The 20,993-nt window shown below is 47.7% G+C and overlaps 1 protein-coding gene across 1 annotated transcript; it reads right to left on the bottom strand.

Moving 5' to 3' along the window:
* Positions 1–6,009: 6,009 nt before the first annotated feature.
* On the bottom strand, positions 6,010–19,455 carry LOC103610480 (natural cytotoxicity triggering receptor 2-like; the record flags this gene model as incomplete). The annotated part of the gene is made up of 5 exons (XM_008594641.1): positions 19,401–19,455; positions 18,895–19,236; positions 12,133–12,262; positions 11,915–12,027; positions 6,010–6,135 (listed from the first exon to the last, which is right to left on the bottom strand). Coding segments are annotated over exons 1-5 (766 nt in total), but the record flags the coding sequence as incomplete, so codon positions are not given.
* Positions 19,456–20,993: the final 1,538 nt, after the last annotated feature.

The following is a 20,993-nucleotide window of genomic DNA, read 5'->3' on the forward strand; positions in this document are numbered from 1 at the left end:
TCTGTTGCACAAGAGGCTGGAAGATGAACCTTATTAAGGCTGTGTCTATGTTGCGGCAAAGCTCATGGTCAATCTGAAAAAAACCAGTTCCTCTTACTGGACACATGGTCCCTTGGACCTCTTTTAGATAAGAAGGCAGAGAGAAGGGCATGGTGGGCAGGTTGTTGGAAAAGACATATGTCCCCCGAAATCTGTTTCTATTTTGTTAGCCCATGACCAAACTGCAGATCTGGATGACTCCAGAAAGGTTAGAATAAGCTGTTCACCGTGACGCCCCCTCGTAGCCTCCCCTGCCTGGTCTCCAGAGTGACGTGGAGGAAGGTTGGCAGCACAGAGCATAGATGTGCATATGAAGTCTCCTTTCCTCATCTGTAGAATGGAACATGGGGACAAACTTCTGCTGAGGGACCCTCGTCCTTCATCAAGAACAGCATGACTCCAGAGGGTGTATGTACCAGGGCATGTGTAGGATTCCGTCTGAAGGGAGCTTTCCACTGCTACAACACAAGAGGGAGGAGGAAGAAAAGGGAAGCAGAAATAAAGACGGGAGGAAGGGAGGTGAGAAAAGCACTGGCTTAGATGGCCTCTGGGTTCAGATCAGATCACGCGAGCGGCGTGGGCACAGGTGGTTATGGTTGCACAACCATCAACACAATCCAGACATACTACAGTCTTATCACCCCCCAAATTCCTTCATGCCTCTTTGTACAAACCCCAGACCCTGGAAACCACTAATGAGTGATTTCTGTCCCAATAGTCTTGCCTGTCCCAGAATGTCACATATATGTATAGGACCCTGTAGTGTGCAGGCTTTTGAGTCTGGCTTCTCTCCTAATGCAGTTTGGATTTATCAAGTCTGCTGTGTGTAGCAGTAGTTTGCTACTTTGTATTGCTAGATTGCACTCTTACCACGGTTTGTTGATCCCTTCACCTTTGGATTGTTTCTGGTTTGTAGCGATTATGACTGAGGGCATTGTAAACATTTGTGTGTGGGCTTTTGTGTGAACATAAAATAATTGCCGGGTTGTTATGGTAAGTGAGAAGCCAGGGGCGGGACACCGAGCAGGGCTCAGCTGACCAGGTTACGCTTGCCGGACGATGGAGAGGACAGAACGAGTGTGCAAGGAAAGTGCAAGGGAACCAATGAGGATGTGCCACATGGTCACTAAGCCTCCTGGGGGGTCACTGAAACTAGCCTGTCACTGGAGACTTGGTCATGACAACACACGCACACCCTCCCACTGCTGACCCCCCTATTCGCTGCATCTCCCACCGGCTACAATAGTCATTAAAAACATTTCTATCTTTTTTTTTTTTAACCCAAGTACATTTTATTGTAAAAAATATTCAAATAATATAGTAGGATACAAGGTAAAATGCAAAAGTGCCCCTTCACACCCTGTCTCCCACCCCAGTCACACACTAGGGTACCAGATGTTACTCCAGAGCATCTTGAGGTGATTCTTGTCCATGCCCTTCCCTGTTTTTACACTTGTGTGCACACACCCGTGCACACATGCATGCACATGCATACACAGACTGTGTATGGATCTAGCTTCATTTTCCTTTTAACTGATTTAAATGAGATACTATGATATGTGTCATTCAGCAGCTTGATTTTTTTTGGACTGAATATGTTTTGCCAACTGATCTGTGCATGTTAGTACACACAGATCAGCCTCGTTCTTTTTACCCTGCTACATAGTTGTAGAAATTGTAGCATCATTTGTTTAGTTCCTTTCCTATATCATGGCTACTTGATTTGTTTCTAAGTTTCACTATTATATAAAATGTTGCAACAAATAACCATTGATATATGCCTCTTGGTGTATACATGATTTATTCTCTCAAGCAGACACTAGAAATGGAATTGTCTGCTGGAAGTGGATGAACTTCTAATATTTTGATAAATATGGACAAATTGATTTCCTGAAAGGATGTGCTAATTTATATTCCCACCAACAGCTTTTGAGACTGCCAATTTTCTCACAACCTCATCACCACTGGGAATAACTAGACTTTAAAATTTTTATTAATTTAACAGGTAAAAAATGATCCTTCACTGTTGTTTTAATTAGCATTTTCCCATTTGCTGATAAAATTGATCTTGTCTTCCACATGTTAATTCTCCATGGGCACTTCTTTGAATTGCAGTTTCTGTCTTTTCTGTTTCTTCTATTGAGTTGTTGCCCTTTATTTATTGATTTTACAAGTTCCTTTTATATTCTGGTTATTAATCTTGTATAAGACATTTTTTTTCTATCCTGTCACATTTTTAAAAAGATTTTTTATATCATCTTTTATCATGCATAAGAATTGTTTTTTTTAGATAGAAAAATCTATCTGTCTTCCTTTCTGGCCCAGTAGTGGGGAGCTGTTTGTATGGAGGGGCCAGTGCTTCTCTGGGGACAGGTAAATGGTATTTCTCCCAGAAGCCTGTGTAGGCCCATTTCCTCAGGTAAGCAGCTCACCTGGGGACACCTGGGGACAATTCTGAGAATATCAACAGCTGCAGGGAGCACTGTGTTTCTCACCAGTGTGCCTGAGCTTGTCTCTTGGAGCCTAGTTAGGGGGACAGTGGAACCAGACCCAGGGGTGTTGCCCCTGGTCATGTATGGAGAGGACATAGTCATGGCTTGTGTCTGGATCTGATGAATGGCAGGGCACAGTGATTTCCTGAGACTCCCTCCTTTGACAATCTTCCTGGGGCGGGCACAGGCTCTGCCCACAGGGATCCTTCCTATCCCATTCCCTTGGTTGCTCAGACTCAGGTTTCTCTCCCCGGGAGCCTGGATTACATGCCTCAGGTCAGGGGGCCCTGCAGGGGTGAGGCTGGGGGAGCAGCCGCCAGTGGGCCCACAACCAGAATAAGCCTCCCGCTGGCCTGCAGGACCACCTCTCCCTGCCCACTGCTCCCCTCTCCTGTCTTCTCTCTTGTCCTCCTCCTCACCCCCTCGTCTGAAGTCAAGGGCACAGGCAGGCTGGGTGGAGGTGCTCTTAGCAGCAGCAGCAGTAGTAAGAGAGGGTCCTGCCAACCAAGCCAGCCTCTCCTTTAGCTCTTGGGGTGGGGGCGAAGGGGCTTAGGAAATTATGTGGACCCCAGGAAATGGGCCTGGTTCATCAAGACTCCCCCAGCACCTCTGAGAAGGAAGAATTGAGAAGACAAGGCCTCATTTGGGAAAGTGGGAGGCCTGGGGAAGTGGGCTCTCTGGGAGTAGGGGAGGGGGAAGGCGGAGCCAGGAGACCCCCTCTCCCAGGTGCATGCAGCATCTCTGGTCCCTGAGAGGCCTCAGCCACAGGAAACTGTGAGGTGCTCTGGCTCACTCTTGCCCAGCCCCCCCTCCCTCCAGTCCCCCGCCCCCATGGGGGTGGGGCGAGGGGTGAGGCAGGAGGTGGGGAGGAAAGTGGTCAGCTCAACGCTACCTCACTCCTTCTCTTCCTCCCCTCTGTCTCCAGACTGCCTCTCATTCTCTGGGCCTGGTTTATCAACCTCCTCTAGAGGCACAGCTAAGAACAGTTGTCAGGGTCACAGGGGCATTTGGATCCTGACCACAGTCCTAAGCCCCACAGGACCTCACAGGCCTCCCATCCAGGCCCCACTGGGGGATCAGTGGTGTGTCTCCCCCCTGGGAGGTTTTGTGAGTGCTGGAGGGGAGAGGAGCTAGGAGGCAGAGACTGGATTCCAGGCCCCAGGTGCAGAGCAGTCTCAGGCAGAGGTAGAGGAGAGGAAAGCTGTGAGCAGAGACAGAGAGCACTGAGCAGGGGCCCTCAGGGGATTCTGGAGGGGCTGGGCTGGGCTCAGGAGCAGGACAGGGAGGAGGGGGGAAGGGAGTTTCAGCCCTGGAAGCCGGCTCTACCACCAGCTGCTGCTGCCCTTTCGATGGGTGCTTTGGAAATGCCAGTTGAAAAATAAGTAGATAAAGGAATCTAAATCTAACACATGCTTCTTGTTTTTTTTTTTTTTCGCAGCTGGCTGGTATGGGGACCTCACCTCTTGACTTTGGTGTTATAACACTATGCTCTGACCAAGTGAGCTAACTGGCCAGCCCACTAACATATATTTCTTTACTGAATGTCAGGATTTTTAGAATCAGAATCAAAATTATACATAATTTACAAAAAAAAAAAAAAAAAAAGAGGGATAGAAACAGTAAACTTGATGTGCTCTGTGCAATTCTAGGTGCAGTCATTGCAGAGGTTTGCTGACCAAGGCTAAGTTCAGGGCTGCACTGAGACATGGGTACATTGGTGGGACTGTGGGATGGGCATGGACATTAGCTGCATTGATCTGTCATCCAATGACCATGGGCAATCCCTGGATGTATTGGTCATCGGGGTTGCCCAGAGGGCAAGGGCAGCTGGAATCTGTTGTGCTGGCTGAGAAGAGGGTGATTTTTTTCTAATGGGCAGGCCTAGAGGGGTACTTTTCTGTAATTTCTGCACAGAGGTGGGTCATTTGTCTGATTTCCATAGCAGAACAGGATGCTCCTGCAGCAGGCCCTGTCACAGAGCTCAGGGTCTAGGAGCTCCACTCCACTTGTGTATTTTTTCCTTTTTTTGTCTTTTTTTACTGACCGATAACGGGATTGCAACCCTCGGTGTCGCACCCACACCGCGCTCAGCCAGTGAGTGGGAACTGGTCTCCACATGGGATCCGAACCCTCGGCGGGAGCGCCGCCGCGCTCCCAAGCGGCACACTCTCCAGTGCGCCACTGGGCCGGCCCCCACTTGTGTATTTTTAACTCACTGTATTTTTTATGCAGAAGTATTCTAAAATAAGTTGTATATATCCTGACATTTCACCCTTAAATGATTCATCATACATCTCTAAAAAAAGAGCTTCTTGCTACATGGCAAATTAATATCATCACAGCCAGTGCAATTGAAAATTATTTCTTAATAACCTCTGCTACTCAGTCCACACTCAGATTCCCCCTAGTAAGTTCAGCTCTTTAACCATGAACAGAAATTCTGGTCTGCCCAAGACTCTGGCTGTCCTTAGACTTCTCTGCTCCCCAGAGGAGCCCAGTAAGAAAGGTGAGAACTGGAAAGAGGTGGTGGAGACTGAGATTTCTGAGGAAAAGACCCCAGACCCTGGAAGCCCAAACTGGCCCTTGTTTCCAGGATGCTACCAGACACTTAGGAATGAATGGAGATGGGACAGGGGCTTTGGCGCCTTCCTGGGACTGTGCACCCTCCCTATTGAGCTCATGTGAGGTCGTGGCTGTCCTGACTGATGTGACTGCACAGCAAAGTTGTGCAGTCACTCATCCTTGCTGGGCTCCTTCCTTCACTATCTAGTGCCCTCTAGTGTCCCTTGTCATCTTTCTCTCCCCAGCCATCTCCTTTCCAACATTGCTACTCCTCCATTGTCCTCTTCTCTCAGTCTTTGTTGGAATCTTCCACAGGGACCCCTCCACCTACGGACTCACAGCTGTGCTCCTGGGCTGGCTCCTTTCGGATGGTTGTGTCCTGTGCTGCTCTGTCCCTGGTAACCCTGAGCTGGGCACAGGAAAGTGTTCAGTTCATGCTCACTGACTTAGCCGCATGTGGAAGGGGCTTCAGAATTCATCTCCATCTCCTTCATTTTCCAGAGGAAAAAACAGAAGTTCAGAAAGGTGTTCAGTTCATGCTCACTGACTTAGCCGCATGTGGAAAGGGCTTCAGAATTCATCTCCATCTCCTTCATTTTCCAGAGGAAAAAACAGAAGTTCAGAAAGGGGCAGTGACCTGCCCAAACTCACACAGGGCTGAGCAGAGAAAACAAGTTCAGGTCTTGTTTCCAAGGCTTGCTCACCCCTGGCCCTCTACTCACTGGGCTTACGCACATGCCCTTTCCTGCTTGCAACAGCACCTAAGGGGCTCCCACACTAGGATAGAGAAAGGAGGGAAAACTGGAGAAGTTGGTCCCCTAGAGATAAAATGTGCAGATGCAGGACAGAGTTTTAGAGTTTGAAGTAAACTTAAGAAACAACACAAATAACATATTCACATAATTTTATAATCTACAAAGCGTGTTCATTAGTGAAGAAACTGAGGTCCAGAGAAGGTCAGTGACCTGTTGAATGTGGCAGGTGGCTTTACTGGTGTCCAAGCTCCTGAGCTCTATCAGGGTTTTCCACTGCACGTCCCACCCACAACCAGAACAGGGAAACAAGAAGGTGATTAGAGATTGCTGCAGAATTGCACATAGATGCAGCCAACACGATTAAAAATTATTTCTTAATAAACTCTGCTTCCCCATCCCATTACATATAGGGTTGGCGGCTCACACCCTCCTGACAAGTAGGGAGGCCTCCCCTGGCCACTGCCAGTCAGAGAGGTGTCAGTCAGTTTGTGTGTATTTTGGGCCAAATTCGGTCAGTTTCGTCACCCTGATTATTTTTTGTTGTTGTTTCCTTCTGCTGGTCACTGAGAAGAGGAGCCTCCTTCCTGTAGGTTTCCAAGTTCACTGTCTGCCCACACATTATCATCTGTCTCTCCAGCTGTGGGCAGCTCTGAGTTGTCTCTTCTGTGTCACAGGCGAGTCCTCTTTTTATTAGACCTAGCTCCCTCTACAGCTCAGCATTTGTTCAGTGTCCTCCAGAAGTCTGGTGCTTTACTGAGAAATACAAATAGCTTGGTATTGTGGATACTATCAGTTCTGTTTTTACCAATGAGGAGACTGGGTGTAGAGACCTCAAGTACCTTCTGCAGGGTCACTTAGTCAGTAGGTGAGAAGGAAAGGGGATCTTTATTATGCAGCGGCAGAAAGCTTAGAAACACTGGCACCTGCAGCAATGTGGAAAGTAGAAAATGTACCTAATGACCTGGGTGGCAGAGCTAAAATTTCCAGGCAAAGTGTTGAAGGTGTTACCTGGTTTTTTCTTGAGGCTCATTATAAAATGAGAGAAGAGAGAAATTACAGGCAGGACTATTTAACATGAAGGAGCTGAGACTTCATGACTTTGAAAATTCTTGGCCTCCAGATAGTAAGTGATGTTATCATCGAACCCAAGGCACTTTCAAGAATATGTGGTCTAAAGACAGAACAAAGAGCGTGACTATAAAATCCTTTGTTAAGACCTCAGAAAGATCAAAGGTAGTGTGTTTAGTTGGAAAACCCAACTTGTTTTCTCCTACTATGCTCTGAATACAGAATGCTTCTGTGACCAAAAGTGTGGGTTACCTCCACTCTGCCCCCCACATCAAGCAATTCTCTGTTTCTCCGTGGACACCAGTTGGGTGTCCCACAATTCAGTTCAGCTCTGACACTAGCCAGAGTTAGTGCAGACCCCTCAGTTAAGGGCTCGGTCCCACAGGACTGCCCCCACTTCAGACACTAATCACAAGCCCCAGATGTACTTCTCTCATCCAAGTCCTAACCAGGCTTGACCTTGCTCGGCTTCTGAGATCAGACCAGATTGGGCGCGTTCAGGGTGGTTTGGCCAGAGACCCAGATGTGCTTCTGACTGGCCGTAAAATAGCGTTCCCAAGACTCCCTTCCCAGGCTTGATAATTTGCTAGGATGGCTCACAGAACTCAGGGAAACACTTACGTTTACTGGTTTATTATAAAAACAAATAGGACGGTCAAGGATTCAGATGAACAACAAGATGAGACTAATAGGGCAGGGTCTGAAGGGTCCCAAGTACAGGAGCTTCTGTTTTCCAGCACACAGACGGGTTCCCCAACCTAGAAGCCCCCAGAAGCATATTTTTGGGATTTTACAGAGGCTTCATCATGTAGGCATGATCAAATATGAACTCAATTATCAGCCCTTCTTTCCTCTTGGACGATGGAGGTGGGACTGAAAGTTACAAGCTTCTACTTGTGGCTTGATCTCTCTGGGGACCAGCCCCCAGCCAGGATCTGCAGCAATGGTGGGTGGACAACGATGGTGGCATAGCCTAGTGGCAGAAGAGGAGGGCGGATAGGAAGACACAAGCTTCTACTTGTGGCTTGATCTCTCTGGGGACCAGCCCCCAGCCAGGATCTGCAGCAGTGGTGGGTGGACAACGATGGTGGCATAGCCTAGTGGCAGAAGAGGAGGGCGGATAGGAAGACAGGAAGGGGCAGCGAGGAGCACAGAGGGCACCAACCCCACCTGCAGGCCCAGTGGCATGAGGTGAAGAGGACACAGAGCCACCGCTTGAGAGAACTACAGAGAAAAGGCAGATTTCAGGGAGACGACAAAGGTGACATTCAGAGAAGCTGAGAATATAGGAGCTTGTGCTGATGATGGTGCATTTCAGAGGCAGAGTCTGTGGGTTTGAGGGAGAGTGAGAAATGGAGCTATAATTTAATGGATTGGCAAGGTCTTATTGAGACCTGATTCTGGTTGATGAGGGAGGAAAGGGTGTCCTGGGTGACTTGCGGTGATGGGAGTGACAGAGATAAAAGCACAGAGGCTCCTCTGGGTCTCAGTGGTGACCATGAGTTTGGGGAGGGAGCCAGGAGTCTTTACAGGGAGCCAGTGAAGATCTGGGGTCTGGTTTATCCTGCCCTCGGTGGTGGGTGCTAGGGAGGGGTGTTCTGATGGAAATTCTGGGGTCCCTCCTCATTTCTACTAAGAAGGTGGGTGAATGAAATAGCAATAAATGGGTAAAAATTGTACAAATCCATCCTCAAGAAATGGGGCTATAATTTAATGGATTGGCAAGGTCTTATTGAGACCTGATTCTGGTTGATGAGGGAGGAAAGGGTGTCCTGGGTGACTTGCGGTGATGGGAGTGACAGAGATAAAAGCACAGAGGCTCCTCTGGGTCTCAGTGGTGACCATGAGTTTGGGGAGGGAGCCAGGAGTCTTTACAGGGAGCCGGTGAAGATCTGGGGTCTGGTTTATCCTGCCCTCGGTGGTGGGTGCTAGGGAGGGGTGTTCTGATGGAAATTCTGGGGTCCCTCCTCATTTCTACTAAGAAGGTGGGTGAATGAAATAGCAATAAATGGGTAAAAATTGTACAAATCCATCCTCAAGGTCATGAGAGAGCTCCATGAAAGTTTTGAAACTGGGTAAAAATCAGACAACTTCACAGACCGGAGAAAGCTGGTAGGGCTGAGAGGAATAAGGAGCAAGTCATTTCTACCTTAGAACACCAGAAAAGCTTAGAAATGGGAGGCCTGGGTATGTCAGAGGGCAGAGTAGAAGTGGGGCTGGAAACAAGAGAATAGGTTGCAAGTCTCCTTTAAGAACCGGTTAGACTCCTAGGTCCTCTGCCTCCTGTGCAACTCAGAGTAGGCCAGCTGCCCACATCCTCTCTTTTTTTCTCTGGCTCACCTCCTGCTGAGAGCTTGGGGTTAGTGTCTGAGGAGGTGAATCACAGTGATGCTCCGCTCAGGGCTCCAGCTCAGAGCACCACAGAGAGCACGCGTGCAACAAGGGGGCTGAGTGAGAACGGGCCGGGGCAATGAGGCCTCTTTGTTTTGCTGCACCTGGAGCCCAGAACTCTGGGTCAAGGCTTCTTCTCTCAAGGAGTACAGTTAAGAGTCCTTTCTGGAGAAACCAAGTTGTCAAAGAGAAAAGATGGAGCCATGCATGTGCCCAATCTGTCTACAGCCCCTGCAGCACACATGAGAGTCTGAGCCCTTCAGTGTGGATGGGCTGTCCAGAAGAAGCAGATGTTTCCAGAAAGCTCCGAGAAAAGACAGAGGCCAAGAAAAGGAGAAATTAAAAAACATACCNGATGGGCTGTCCAGAAGCAGCAGAGGTTTCCAGAAAGCTCCGAGAAAAGACAGAGGCCAAGAAAAGGAGAAATTAAAAAACATACCCAGCCACTTGGAGGAAATAGAAAATACACAAAGCTTTAAAAAAGTTCAGAAGTCAAAATGGTAATATTTCTAGAGAAAATATGGCATGCCAAAATAAAACATGTGTGCTATAAAAAGGAATACTCAGAGAACAAGTGAACCATTTAGAAATAAAAAAATATGGTAGCATAAGTTGCAAACATTTGAATAGAAAAACTGGAATGCAACCTTGAGGAACTTTCCCAGAAAGTAGGAATAAAGAAAAATAGATGATGAACAAGAGAGAAAAGATGATAAAGTTAGAGGCTGAGTCCAGAAGGTCCAACATCAAGATAGTGAGTGTCAGAAAGAGAGGACAACCCTGTGAGGGTGACAGCGCCTGGGGTAGGACCCAGCAGGATCCTGGTGGGTGTGCCAAGGATCCTCCTGCCAGCTTGTGCAGACAAAAGGATGGTTCCCTCTTTCTAGAGCCTGTAGCCATCTTGGTGGCAGTAGGAAGGACAGCATGGGGGACATACAGTGATGGGATAACAAGGGGTGGCTGGCCTGGGTGGAGTGTGGGCCCTACTAATGATGCCAGATTTTAGTTCTCCTTTGGTGAAAATGCACAGAGGCTTTGGCGGAGTGTGGCTGAGCAAGGGAGAGAGTGATGTTGGGGGTGACCTAGGTGCTTGGCTGAGACATGTTAAATAAAATTGATAGGAGGCCATTGGTTTGGACTGAGGCCCTGCACTAGGCCCAACAGACCAGACCAACATGTAGTCCCTCGTGCTAAAGTTCAACGCCACCAAGCCAAAACTACACTTGATCTTAGCCAAAATATCGAGGTGTTAAATAAAATTGATAGGAGGCCATTGGTTTGGACTGAGGCCCTGCACTAGGCCCAACAGACCAGACCAACATGTAGTCACTCGTGCTAAAGTTCAACGCCACCAAGCCAAAACTACACTTGATCTTAGCCAAAATATCGAGAAGCAATCCCAAGCTGAAGCTAAGTAGTTTATCTGATCTTACTAGAAATCAGGAAAGAGAGAGACAATAGCCAAGTCCCTAAAAAAGCCAGTTTTAGCCAACATGATAAAGAAGTCTCCTCTGCTTTAACCTTTACAAGGAAAGGAACTTTGAAACAGCCGATCTGCTTTTTGTTTCTCATTTCTCTTTTCTCCAGACTTTTTCTGCTGATAAACACTCGCTGCCTGAAAGCTGCTCAATTCATGAATTGTTCTTTGCTCAAATAAACTCTGTTAAATTTATTTTGTCTGAAGTTTTCCTTTCATTAGGGGCTAGAGACAAGAGGAGAGGGAGGAAGAATTGTCACCAGTGGCTCAGGTTGGTGGACAGAAGCCGCTCCGGGCTTCGCTCCCTTCGTGGACGGCGCTGGCCCGGAAGCAAACTGAGTGGGAGCAAGAAAGGGCCTGGAAGGAGGTCATCCGCTCTGCAGAGGGGTGCAGCACGGACATTAGGTCAAGTTCTGGCCCTTTCATTGTAGGGAACACAGGGCTCAGACGTCAGGGAGGAGCTCCTGGGGGCCTGGGCTTGAGGGAGACTGGCCATCCACTTTGGGTCAGGTGCGTCCCCTCGATGTTGCGCATGGCGATTCCTTAAGGCCCTGACATATGAGGAGGGGAAGAAATACAGGAAGTGATGTGAGTCCATCCTTGGGCCCTGTTCCCTCTCCCCACAGGTGCTGCTCCTCCAGCAAGCCAGTTCCTGGCCAGACCTGACCGTATTTCCGGGCCTTGCTTGTGTGTCCCTGCACCTTTCATCCAGCCCCACGTGTCCCTTTCTCCCCAGAACTGTTGGCTCCTCTCCTCCTGTGTCCACCCTTTCTCCCTCAGGGCTTAGGCTGAGGCAGTCTTGGGATGGAGGCTTTAGGTAGCCCCTGGACGTGGGCACTCTTGGAAGGGTGGGTGGTAGAAGAGACTTTCTGGTTGTGCAGGTTAGTGTTACTGATGGAGGGATGACAGAGAGAGAGGAGAAAACACAGAGACAGAGGTACATGGATGAGTCACCCGAGAGTGCAGCTGAAGGACAGAGGTGGCTTGTACGTCTGTATGAACATGGCAGGTGATGGGCCAGTGAGGGCCCGTCAATCAGCACTCTTCCTGCCCCTGCTCTCTGGCCCTTCATACTGTGGCAGATGCCATTCCCTGCTGCATTTGCCCCAAGCCCAACTCACACCCCACTCACCAGACAAGCAGGGCAGACAGCAGAAGGCTCTTGGCTATGAGGAGTCCACAGAGTGCTGGGACCAGGTCCCCGTGGGCTTCAGGGCCTGAGCGGAGAGTGGAATTCTGGGGCCTGGCAGGCATGGGGACAAGAGGAGAGGATGGGCAGGGGTGGCATTCTCCATATGTGCGCCCCTGTGCTAGGCCTGTGTGGATGTGGGTCCCACCCAGAACTCACTGTGAAGGGGCAGTGCTGGCAGATGGAGCCCTGGGGGCTTCTCTGGCTCCTCCAGTTGAGGACACACAGCTCTGGGTCTGTGAAGAGACCAGGTCATGGGGAACCCAGGTGGCCTGCCTGGAGGCAGAGACTGCCAAGGAAGAAAAGAACCTTGGTTAGTGGGCTGGCAGGACAGCCCACCTGTTCCTGACAGCTGAACAGATGGGAACAGAGAACCCTGGCCTAGAAGGAGAAAACTGACCTGTGGGGATGGAGAAAGGGTTGTGAAGGCCCCGGCTCAGGACTAGACAGCCCTGTGGCCTGGGCTCTATTGTCTGTGGAGGCTGCTCTGTGCCCAGGAGGAGCACCGGAACAGGAGTCAAGAGGCCTGCGCCCCACCCCCTCCGGCATTTCTGTATCTTTGGACCGACCTTCTCTACCTCAGCCTCCTCAAGGGTGGAAACAGTCATAGTCTTTTGGGCCCTTTCATCTCTGTGATCTCTGTTCCCCTTCACAGTTCTGGGGCTGTTTGGGGAAGGGGGCCTTGTGGGGAATTTGAAGGGCTGCTTTCACAGCCTAGTTCTGCGGCACGGCCCTGGGTCCCCCAGAGCCTCAACAGCCTAGGAAATGCCTTTTATGGTTCCTCTTGATTCTGAGACTTTGTGAGTTGCCTGTCCCCCACTGCCACCATTTCACCTTCCCAGTAAGACCCCAGACCTACCTGTGCTCAGAACCTGAGGAGGCCGAGGGACAGTTGTCTCTGGAAAAGTGGTGGGGGCTGTTGAGGATAAAAAGACAATGGCTGCTGTGGGTGGGTGGGGGGACCAGAGGGAAAGAAAGTGGGGTTGTCCCCAAGGCTAGAAGAGGAATGGGAACCCTCAGTGTCCTTGACTAGGTCTACATACCCACCCTGGGTCCACCAGGGGAGAAGCCTCCCTGGAATCTGGAGGAAAGAGAGGGGCAAGGCTAAGAAAGGACCTGCAGGAGGGACTGCTCTTGAAAGTCTTCCCTGGAGAGAGCCCCAGGCTGATGGACATGTGGACGTGATCTTGTCCCATAGGGGTACTCTCTCTTAGGCTGCCTAGGATGCTAGGAACAACCCATGTGCACAGCCTGGAGGAGGTGTTTGGGACACTCTGGGAAAATTCTAGACCTGTGCTGTTCAATTGTGATCTGTGAGCTGGTGCTGGGCCACAAATTGTTTGTAACCCGCCCAAACAAGGTAAGTATAAAAATTGGGAGTTAGGATTTCAAAACTTTTATATCAATTTGATATTACCTCAAGATCTAAGCATATCATTAGTAGACCTGTCTCGTCTTGTTGTACAGGCCACAGGCCGGCTTGGATGCTGTGACACTGGCATGGAGAGTCACGTATGGAGTGAGCTGTGTGCTTGTAACACACAATACACATTACAGTGTGTGATACCCTAAGGTCAGTTGTTAGCTATAAGCAAAAATGTATAAACATATTTATTTTTATAATTTGTTGTTTTTACAATCATTTCCATTTTTATTCAAAAAAGTTTTTTTAAAATTAGAGTTTAACATGATTAGCTAATTTAGAGTAGAGTGGTCATTAGCTAATTAGAGTACTAATAGACAGCAAAACAAACTGAACTTTTTGTCAAGGAAAGGCATCTTTTCTGAATGTGGGAGCAATGATGGTAGAATTGATTCCAAAGAAAATTTTCCTTCTGAAATTATTCCAAAGACTTTGCACTGTTTTTATTTGAAAATAGAACCCTTCGTTGTGGTAGGCAGAATAATGGCACCTCAAAACGCCCATTCCCTGCTCCCAGAAACCTGTGAATATGTTACCTTACATGGCAAAAGGGACTTTTCTGTGATTAAGTTTAAAGATCTGGGTTATCTGGGTGGGCCCAATCTGATCATATGAGTCTTTAAAAGCAGAGAACGTTTCCCAGCTATGCTCGGAGACAGATGCAATGTATGAGGGACCCCACCTGCTGTTGATGGCTTAGACATGGGAGGAAGGGAGCAAGCAGCCAAGGAATGTGGCAGCCTCTAGAATCTGGGGACAGCCTTTAGTTTACAGCCAGCAAGAAAACAGGGCCTCAGTCATATCACTGCAGGAAACTAAATTCTGTCAACCCCCCAAATGAGCAGGAAACAGATTCTCTCCTAGAGCCTCCAGAAAGGAACACAGCCTGCTGACACCTTCAGTTTAGTCCAGTGAGACCCAACTGGACTTCTGAGCTGCAGAACTGTAAAGTAATGCATCTGTGTTGTTTTAAGTAACTAAATTTGTGGTATAAATTTGTGGTAATTTGTTAAGGCAGCAATAGGAAACTATGACATTCATACGGTGTGAATTTCATAGTTATAATTAGTAGTGAAGTATTAAAACTAGTGAGTTATTTGTTGAGTTGTATTGGCTAATGAAGCAAATACACCATAAAAACAAGCAGCATGTACATATAAAACATAAAAACACAAGGTCAAAACAATTTTTTCTAAATTTGTGGTAATTTGTTACGGCAGCAATAGGAAACTATGACATTCACACAGTGTCAATTTCATAGTTATAATTAGTAGTGAAGTATTAAAACTAGTGAGTTATTTGTTGAGTTGTATTGGCTAATGAAGCAAATATACCATAAAAACAAGCAGCATGTACATATAAAACATAAAAACACAAGGTCAAAACAATTTTTTTGAGGAAAAAAAGTATTGGATTAAAAAGCTCTGGGAAGTAATCAGTATTTCACATATAAACTCTAGTTTTGTGGGCTTCCTGTAAAGTAACAGTTTGTGTTACAAAGACTAAAATCCATCTACAACTATCCAAACATTCTTGAAAGACTGCAACAATATTGGGTTAATTTAGGGCAAAGAAAGGAGCTTAAATATCACTTTCCATTGACACTTTAGGTCTAATTAGTCAGGAATTGGATAATGATACGGAAGGCCACCTCCTAGAACAAACAAAGCTAGCAAAATATTTTTCACAGCAACTTGAAAAATGCACAAATATTGCTAGCACAGCTATTTATTATCTGTGCAACGTGAACGCAATGATATGAAGGAATTCTTTGTTTTGTTTTAGCTTCATTGCCAGAAACACAACTAGCTCTGAACTGTATAAAACTATTAAAATGTGGTTTGGGATTTAAGTTTTATATAGGAGTATGATGTGATGGCTGTGGTTGCTATGGCAGGAAAACATTCTGGATAGTCATCCGGACTGAGAAGCCGTGGGCTAGATTGTAAAACAACGCCCTGCTTTCTTCACTGAGAAGTCTTGCTATGAAAAATGCACAGGAAAACATTCTGGATAGTCATCCGGACTGAGAAGCCATGGGCTAGATTGTAAAACAACGCCCTGCTTTCTTCACTGAGAAGTCTTGCTATGAAAAATGCACCAGCTGAAGGGAACAATGTGGTGGCCAAGTTGGGAAAAATTGTGAATTACATTAGGTAAAGGTGTTAAATTTGAAATTACTCTCTCTTTATGTGATAATATGTAAACAGATCATAAACATTGGATTGCATGCCAAGTTACGGGGGGAGAAGCTCTGCTGGGAATGTTTGATCTATGGTCAGAACTCCTAATGTTTCTGCAAGACAAGAAACCAGTTTAGTACTAATTTTTTACAGATGAGTATTGCATAATCTGACTTGTTTATATTATAGCTTTGATGTTAATATTTCCATGCAAAGAAAGAATGTAGCATGTTTTTCAATCACAAGTAAAATCTAAATGTGAAAATAAAGGTTAAAAGTTTAGAAGAAGAGTTTCTATGCATTGCAATGACATGTACTTAATTTAATAACAATTGTAGGTGATAATCTTAATATTGCATATCTGCACAAGTACTCATGGAGAAACCTTAATAATTTGATAGAATGTTTTGAATTTAGTTTTCTGTCAAAAGAAGATATATGCAGAGGAAATTCATAGATCCATAATCTGTGTTTTTCCATCAAAAGATAATTTACATTTAACTATAACTATAGAATAAAATTTATTTTGGAACTGGCTACTGAAGAGGGATTGAAGATGCAATTTAAAAACACAACACACTTGCTTCCTTTAGTAAAAGTTAAAAATGAAAATATTGGGCTTGTTGAAATTGATTAAAAATTTTTTTCTATTTCCATCAACATAATCTCTGTGAGACCAGTTTTCTACTATGAGTATTACTTTTAAAAAAGCATCAACACAATTTTTTTATATGATTATCTCATAAGAGTTATGGTGTCATTAGTGGAACTCAGATTAGGTAAATTAACAAGTAAAAGAGTGCTCATTTGTCACATTAAAATCTGTAGGCTTCCAGTCAAGATGGCAGAATAGACAGTCACCAGCATTACTCTCTCCCCAAAACAACCAATTTACAACTATTAAAAAACAGTGACAGCCATGCTGGGGCCACTAGAGCTCAGGGGAAGAGGAGGAGAGACCTACAGAGTGCATGAAGGCAGGAGAAGCCACAATGAGAGAAAGAAAGAATTGCTCCTGCTGTTTTGAATCCTGGCTACTTCAAGGCTAGAGCTGGTGAGTGCATGGAGCAGGAGCTGGCAAAAGTCATGGCTGTGTCCTTTGGATGAAGTTGCTTGGAGGCTGCAGGGGAGAGGAGGGCCTTGGTGGCCCCCAGGCCAGCAAGACCACAGCAGTGTTCCCGTGGGACCACAACAACTAAAAAAAGGAGCCAAAGGCTGGTGAGTCATCACAAGGGACTGGGCCCATGGCCCGTCCCATGGGAGGTGTTTGGAGTATGGGCAGTGGGGGAGATGGGCCACTGGAGGAACACTGGGGCATAGCAAGGACAGCTGATCTGCTCTCCAATCAGCACAGGTCCACTTAGTGGAGACTGGTCAGAAGTATAGAAATGCAGGGGGTGCAGACTGCTGAAAAGACTCAGGGCCAGACCAGAGTTTCTACATAACCCGGGTGTACCAGATCTCACAAGACCTGGAAGTACGTATAAAGTCAACCATTAAAACCTGAGCTGCACAAAAAGCCTTCCCCAGGGAATCAGTAGCAAAGCAGCAATTTAGCTCAACCACAGGGCTCCAGTGCTGGTCCCCACAGAAGTTCCCCCATTTTAGAAGTAAGAAAAGGACCACAAATTAGTTCCAGTGCAGAGTTTAAGTGTAGGAACAGCGAATAATCCAACATAGAACTGAAAGAAAAAACAAAATACCCACAGACCAGAGACACAGTTTGATATTAACTAGTAAAGGTCTCACATCACCAAAGAACATCTATAACACCTAGAAGGACTGGAAGACCCTTGGGCTCCCAAGCCAGGGAGCAGGGAGGGCTGAGGGCCTCAGCCATGCACCCCAACACCCACAACCAGCCTAATGATGACCACTGAGCTGCTGCAGGAAGTGCCCCAGGCCTCAGCCACACCCCCCCTGACATTTGCACCCAGCCCAGCAATGACCACAGAGCTGCTGGAAGCCCTCTCGTCTCTCCTGCAGCAGCGAGGGGGGTGCCACAGGCCTCAACCATGCCCCCTCCTTCCTCCTTCTCCCACCCTATTTCCTTCCTCTTTCCCCTCTCCCACTGCCCCCCAACTGCTCTGCAACAGCATCTCAGAATGTTAAAAAAAAAAGAGAGATTAATAAATAAATAAACAAAAAAGATCTGTAAATGTGGATATACAGAGTGTTTGTTCAAAACGTGCTTATTGGCATTTAACGTGGAGACTGTGACTTCACTTCTTTTCGTTGGGTTACAGCTGAGGAACAACAAAACGTTATGGGTACAACATTAAGCCACTATATCAATCACCTTTATGCACACTTTTAAATGAAAATATGTAGTTTTTATAATTAAAGTTTTTCCCTATGTTATGTTTGTTCTGATTATATTTGTTGAAATGTAGTATTATATCTGTCAAATATAATACACATTTTGGGCTGTACTTTGTATGTTTGTTTTTTTCTCATTTTATTTTGCTAGTAATTTGTTATTACTGTATTTTATAAAAAAAATTAGTCACCGATGGATTGTTTTTAAATAGAGTCCTCCACCACAGATACTTGGAGAATCTCTGCTCTAGACTAGAGGTTGGCAAACTTTTTCTGTGCAGGGCAAGGAAGTGACTCTTTCAGACTTTGTCAGCCATGTAGCCTCTGTCATAACCACTCGACTTTGCTGTTGTAGTGTGAAAATGGCCGTGGACAATATGCGAATAAACGGGCATGTCTATGTCCCCCAAAAACTTTACTTATAGACACTGAAATTTGAATTTCCTATAATTTTCGTGTGACACAAAACATTATTATTTTTTTTTTTTTGATTTTTTCCCAACCATTTAAACACCATTCTTAGTTTTTGGGCCATGTTTGCTGACCCCTAATCTGGACCGTGAGGGATGGACAGGTCCCTTCCCATCTACCAACAAGCCCATGTGGGCCACGGGTTCCACATGGTGGGGGGTGGTTTGTAGCCAGTGGACATATGTTTACTGAGTACCTGTTGTGTGCCAAAGATGCCAGGCAGTCTTAGGGTCCTCTGTGGGAGTGTCATATGGGCTGGGAACAGTCAGCACACTCAAATGATCTGTTTGAGCATTTCTGAGGAGGCTACGGGCTGCAGGCATGTAAATCATGGAGACAGACAGACAGTGTGAGGTGGCTGTGTATTTGCACATGTGCCAGTCCCCTGGGCATCTGATCCCAGTAACCTTCCTAGGAGCTTGGGCAGGGAGGGGGCTGGCTCCCATGATTAAAATACTAACAGTAATGGAGGCACCAAAAGGAAGTGAGGGGCATTTCCCTGAGCATCCCAGGGAAGGGGCTCACCTGGAGACACCACCAGATAGAATTTGATAGACTCAGAGACAGAGTTGCTGGAAGTGTGGTAGGTTCTACAGCAGTAGTGTCCTGAGTCTTCCTCCCTCAGATCAGTCATGGTGACAGTGAAGAAGCCAGCAGCAGGGTCATCCCAGATTGAGAATCGAGCAGTCTGAGCCAGTGTCCGGGGCTGGGAGCTGGTGACCAGTCTGATGCACCAGAGTCTTGTCTTCATCTTGCACCAGCCTTTCTTCTCATAGGACCTGCTCATGGGCTGGTACCGGCATTTCAAAGAGAGTGTCTGTCCCACCACTTTCTGAATTTCATGAGCCCTCAATAGTGCCCAGGAGCCTGGAGGACAAGGGTGCAGGTCAGGGCCATGCTCAGAATTTGTCCCACACCAGACCGCTGGCCACAGAGCCACCTGATCCCTGCCCCGGCGGTCCCAGCTGTCCCGATAGTTCCTATTGCATCCTTCTCTCCTCCCTGGCTCTTCCTGTCTTCCTCCTCCTCACCTGGGAACAGCAGCAGCAGCAGCAGCAGTTGGGGCACGGGGGCTCTCCAGGCCATGTGGCCTTTTTCCTGTGTGCTGGGGGAGGGGTGGGGTGCAGAACGGGGTGAAGGAGCTGGGAGCTGGGCCTGATTCTGTTGGGCTCTTCTAGCACCTCTGAGATAGAAAAAAGAAGAAAGGCCAGGCCTGGGTTGGGGAAGTGGGAGGGTGGGGAGGGCAGATTCTGTGGGCACAGGGAAGTGGGGTCCTCCAGCTACAGGCGTGAGTCTGGGCCTGGAGGGCTCAGCCCTGGCCGGCGCACAGCTCTTAGGTCTCTGTGGGGAATGTTTGCTCTCCCCTGTGTCCACCTGTCCCCTCCCACTATGACCTTCCCCTGAGGGAGGAGCTGAGAAGGCCAGGAGGAAACTGTGGTTGAGTCCGGCCACCTCACCCCTCATCTTTCCCCCTCTCTGTGCACTGCCTCTTCACTGCAGGGAACATCAGAGGCCCTTGCAGGTCTGACCACGAGCCCCAGCCCCACTAGCCCCAGGGGTGGTCAGAGACTTTGTGTCCAGGGTCAGCGAGTGCCTCCACCCTGGGAACTTTTGTGGGTACTGGAGGGGAGGGAAAAGTGGGCAGAGACTAAATTCCAGTGAGGAAGTGCAGAAGATTCCTGGCAAAGCTGGGGGAGGGGAGAATTGGGAGAGAGCACTGAGCAGGTGTCCTCAGAGGGGATGATGGGAGGGGATGCCTGGGGTGGAGGAGGGAGCACAAGAAGCTGGACCTCAACTCCCACCACCTACGGGTGCTGGAGAAATACCTGTTTAATTTGTACATAAACACGAGATACTCTACCATCTCTTTAGTGAATGTCAACACTTTTAAGATTTAATTTAAAAAGATGCTCTTTGCAAAGAAAGAGATTACGTATACCGCATTAGGACCCGTGTAGCGGCTGTTTGGCGTTCCAGTTGCAACCATCGGTGTTCTGCACTCTATGGTCTGCTGCAGGGAACTCTGCACAGATGATGACTGAAATGACAATTGGGGCCTCTCGAATGGACTTGATTCTAAGGCCACTGCTTTGCCTGCCCCTGGACTCCTGCTCCCCGCCCGCCTTGGTGCAGTGTCCTTCTTACGCAGGAATGAACAGAGACGGAGGAGGAGAAGGGGCAGAGGACAGAAAAAGGAGGACACAGCAGGGATGTCAGATACGGGTGCCCAAGGGAGCGCAGGTGGGAAGGCAGGATGGAGCTTTTGAGCCGGAAGGCAGCCTGGCAGCAAGGTGCATCACGCACTCGCGCTTCAATTTACAAAGCAGGTTCTGTGCGCTCTGTCTGAAGTCCCGCAGCAGGTGTATGAGGGAGGTGTTACTTTTCTTCTCCACAGATAGGGGAACTGGGGCCAAGATACAGCCAGTGACTTGCTCAAAGTCGCAGATGAGATAGTGGTGTTACCAGGGGGCCTCCTGACTTTTGACCACAGCCTCTCTGACGCCTGGCTGAAGTCTGCCCCACGGACAGGGCAGGAAGCCAGGGGCGTGCAGAGGCTCCCACCAAATCACCCACAATGCAGGACTGAGCTCGTGGGGGTTTCCTCACCTTCAGCTGAGCTCAGT

Source organism: Galeopterus variegatus, unplaced genomic scaffold (assembly GCF_000696425.1).
Source record: "Galeopterus variegatus unplaced genomic scaffold, G_variegatus-3.0.2 Scaffold11222, whole genome shotgun sequence".
Classification (NCBI taxonomy): Eukaryota; Metazoa; Chordata; class Mammalia; order Dermoptera; family Cynocephalidae; genus Galeopterus; species Galeopterus variegatus.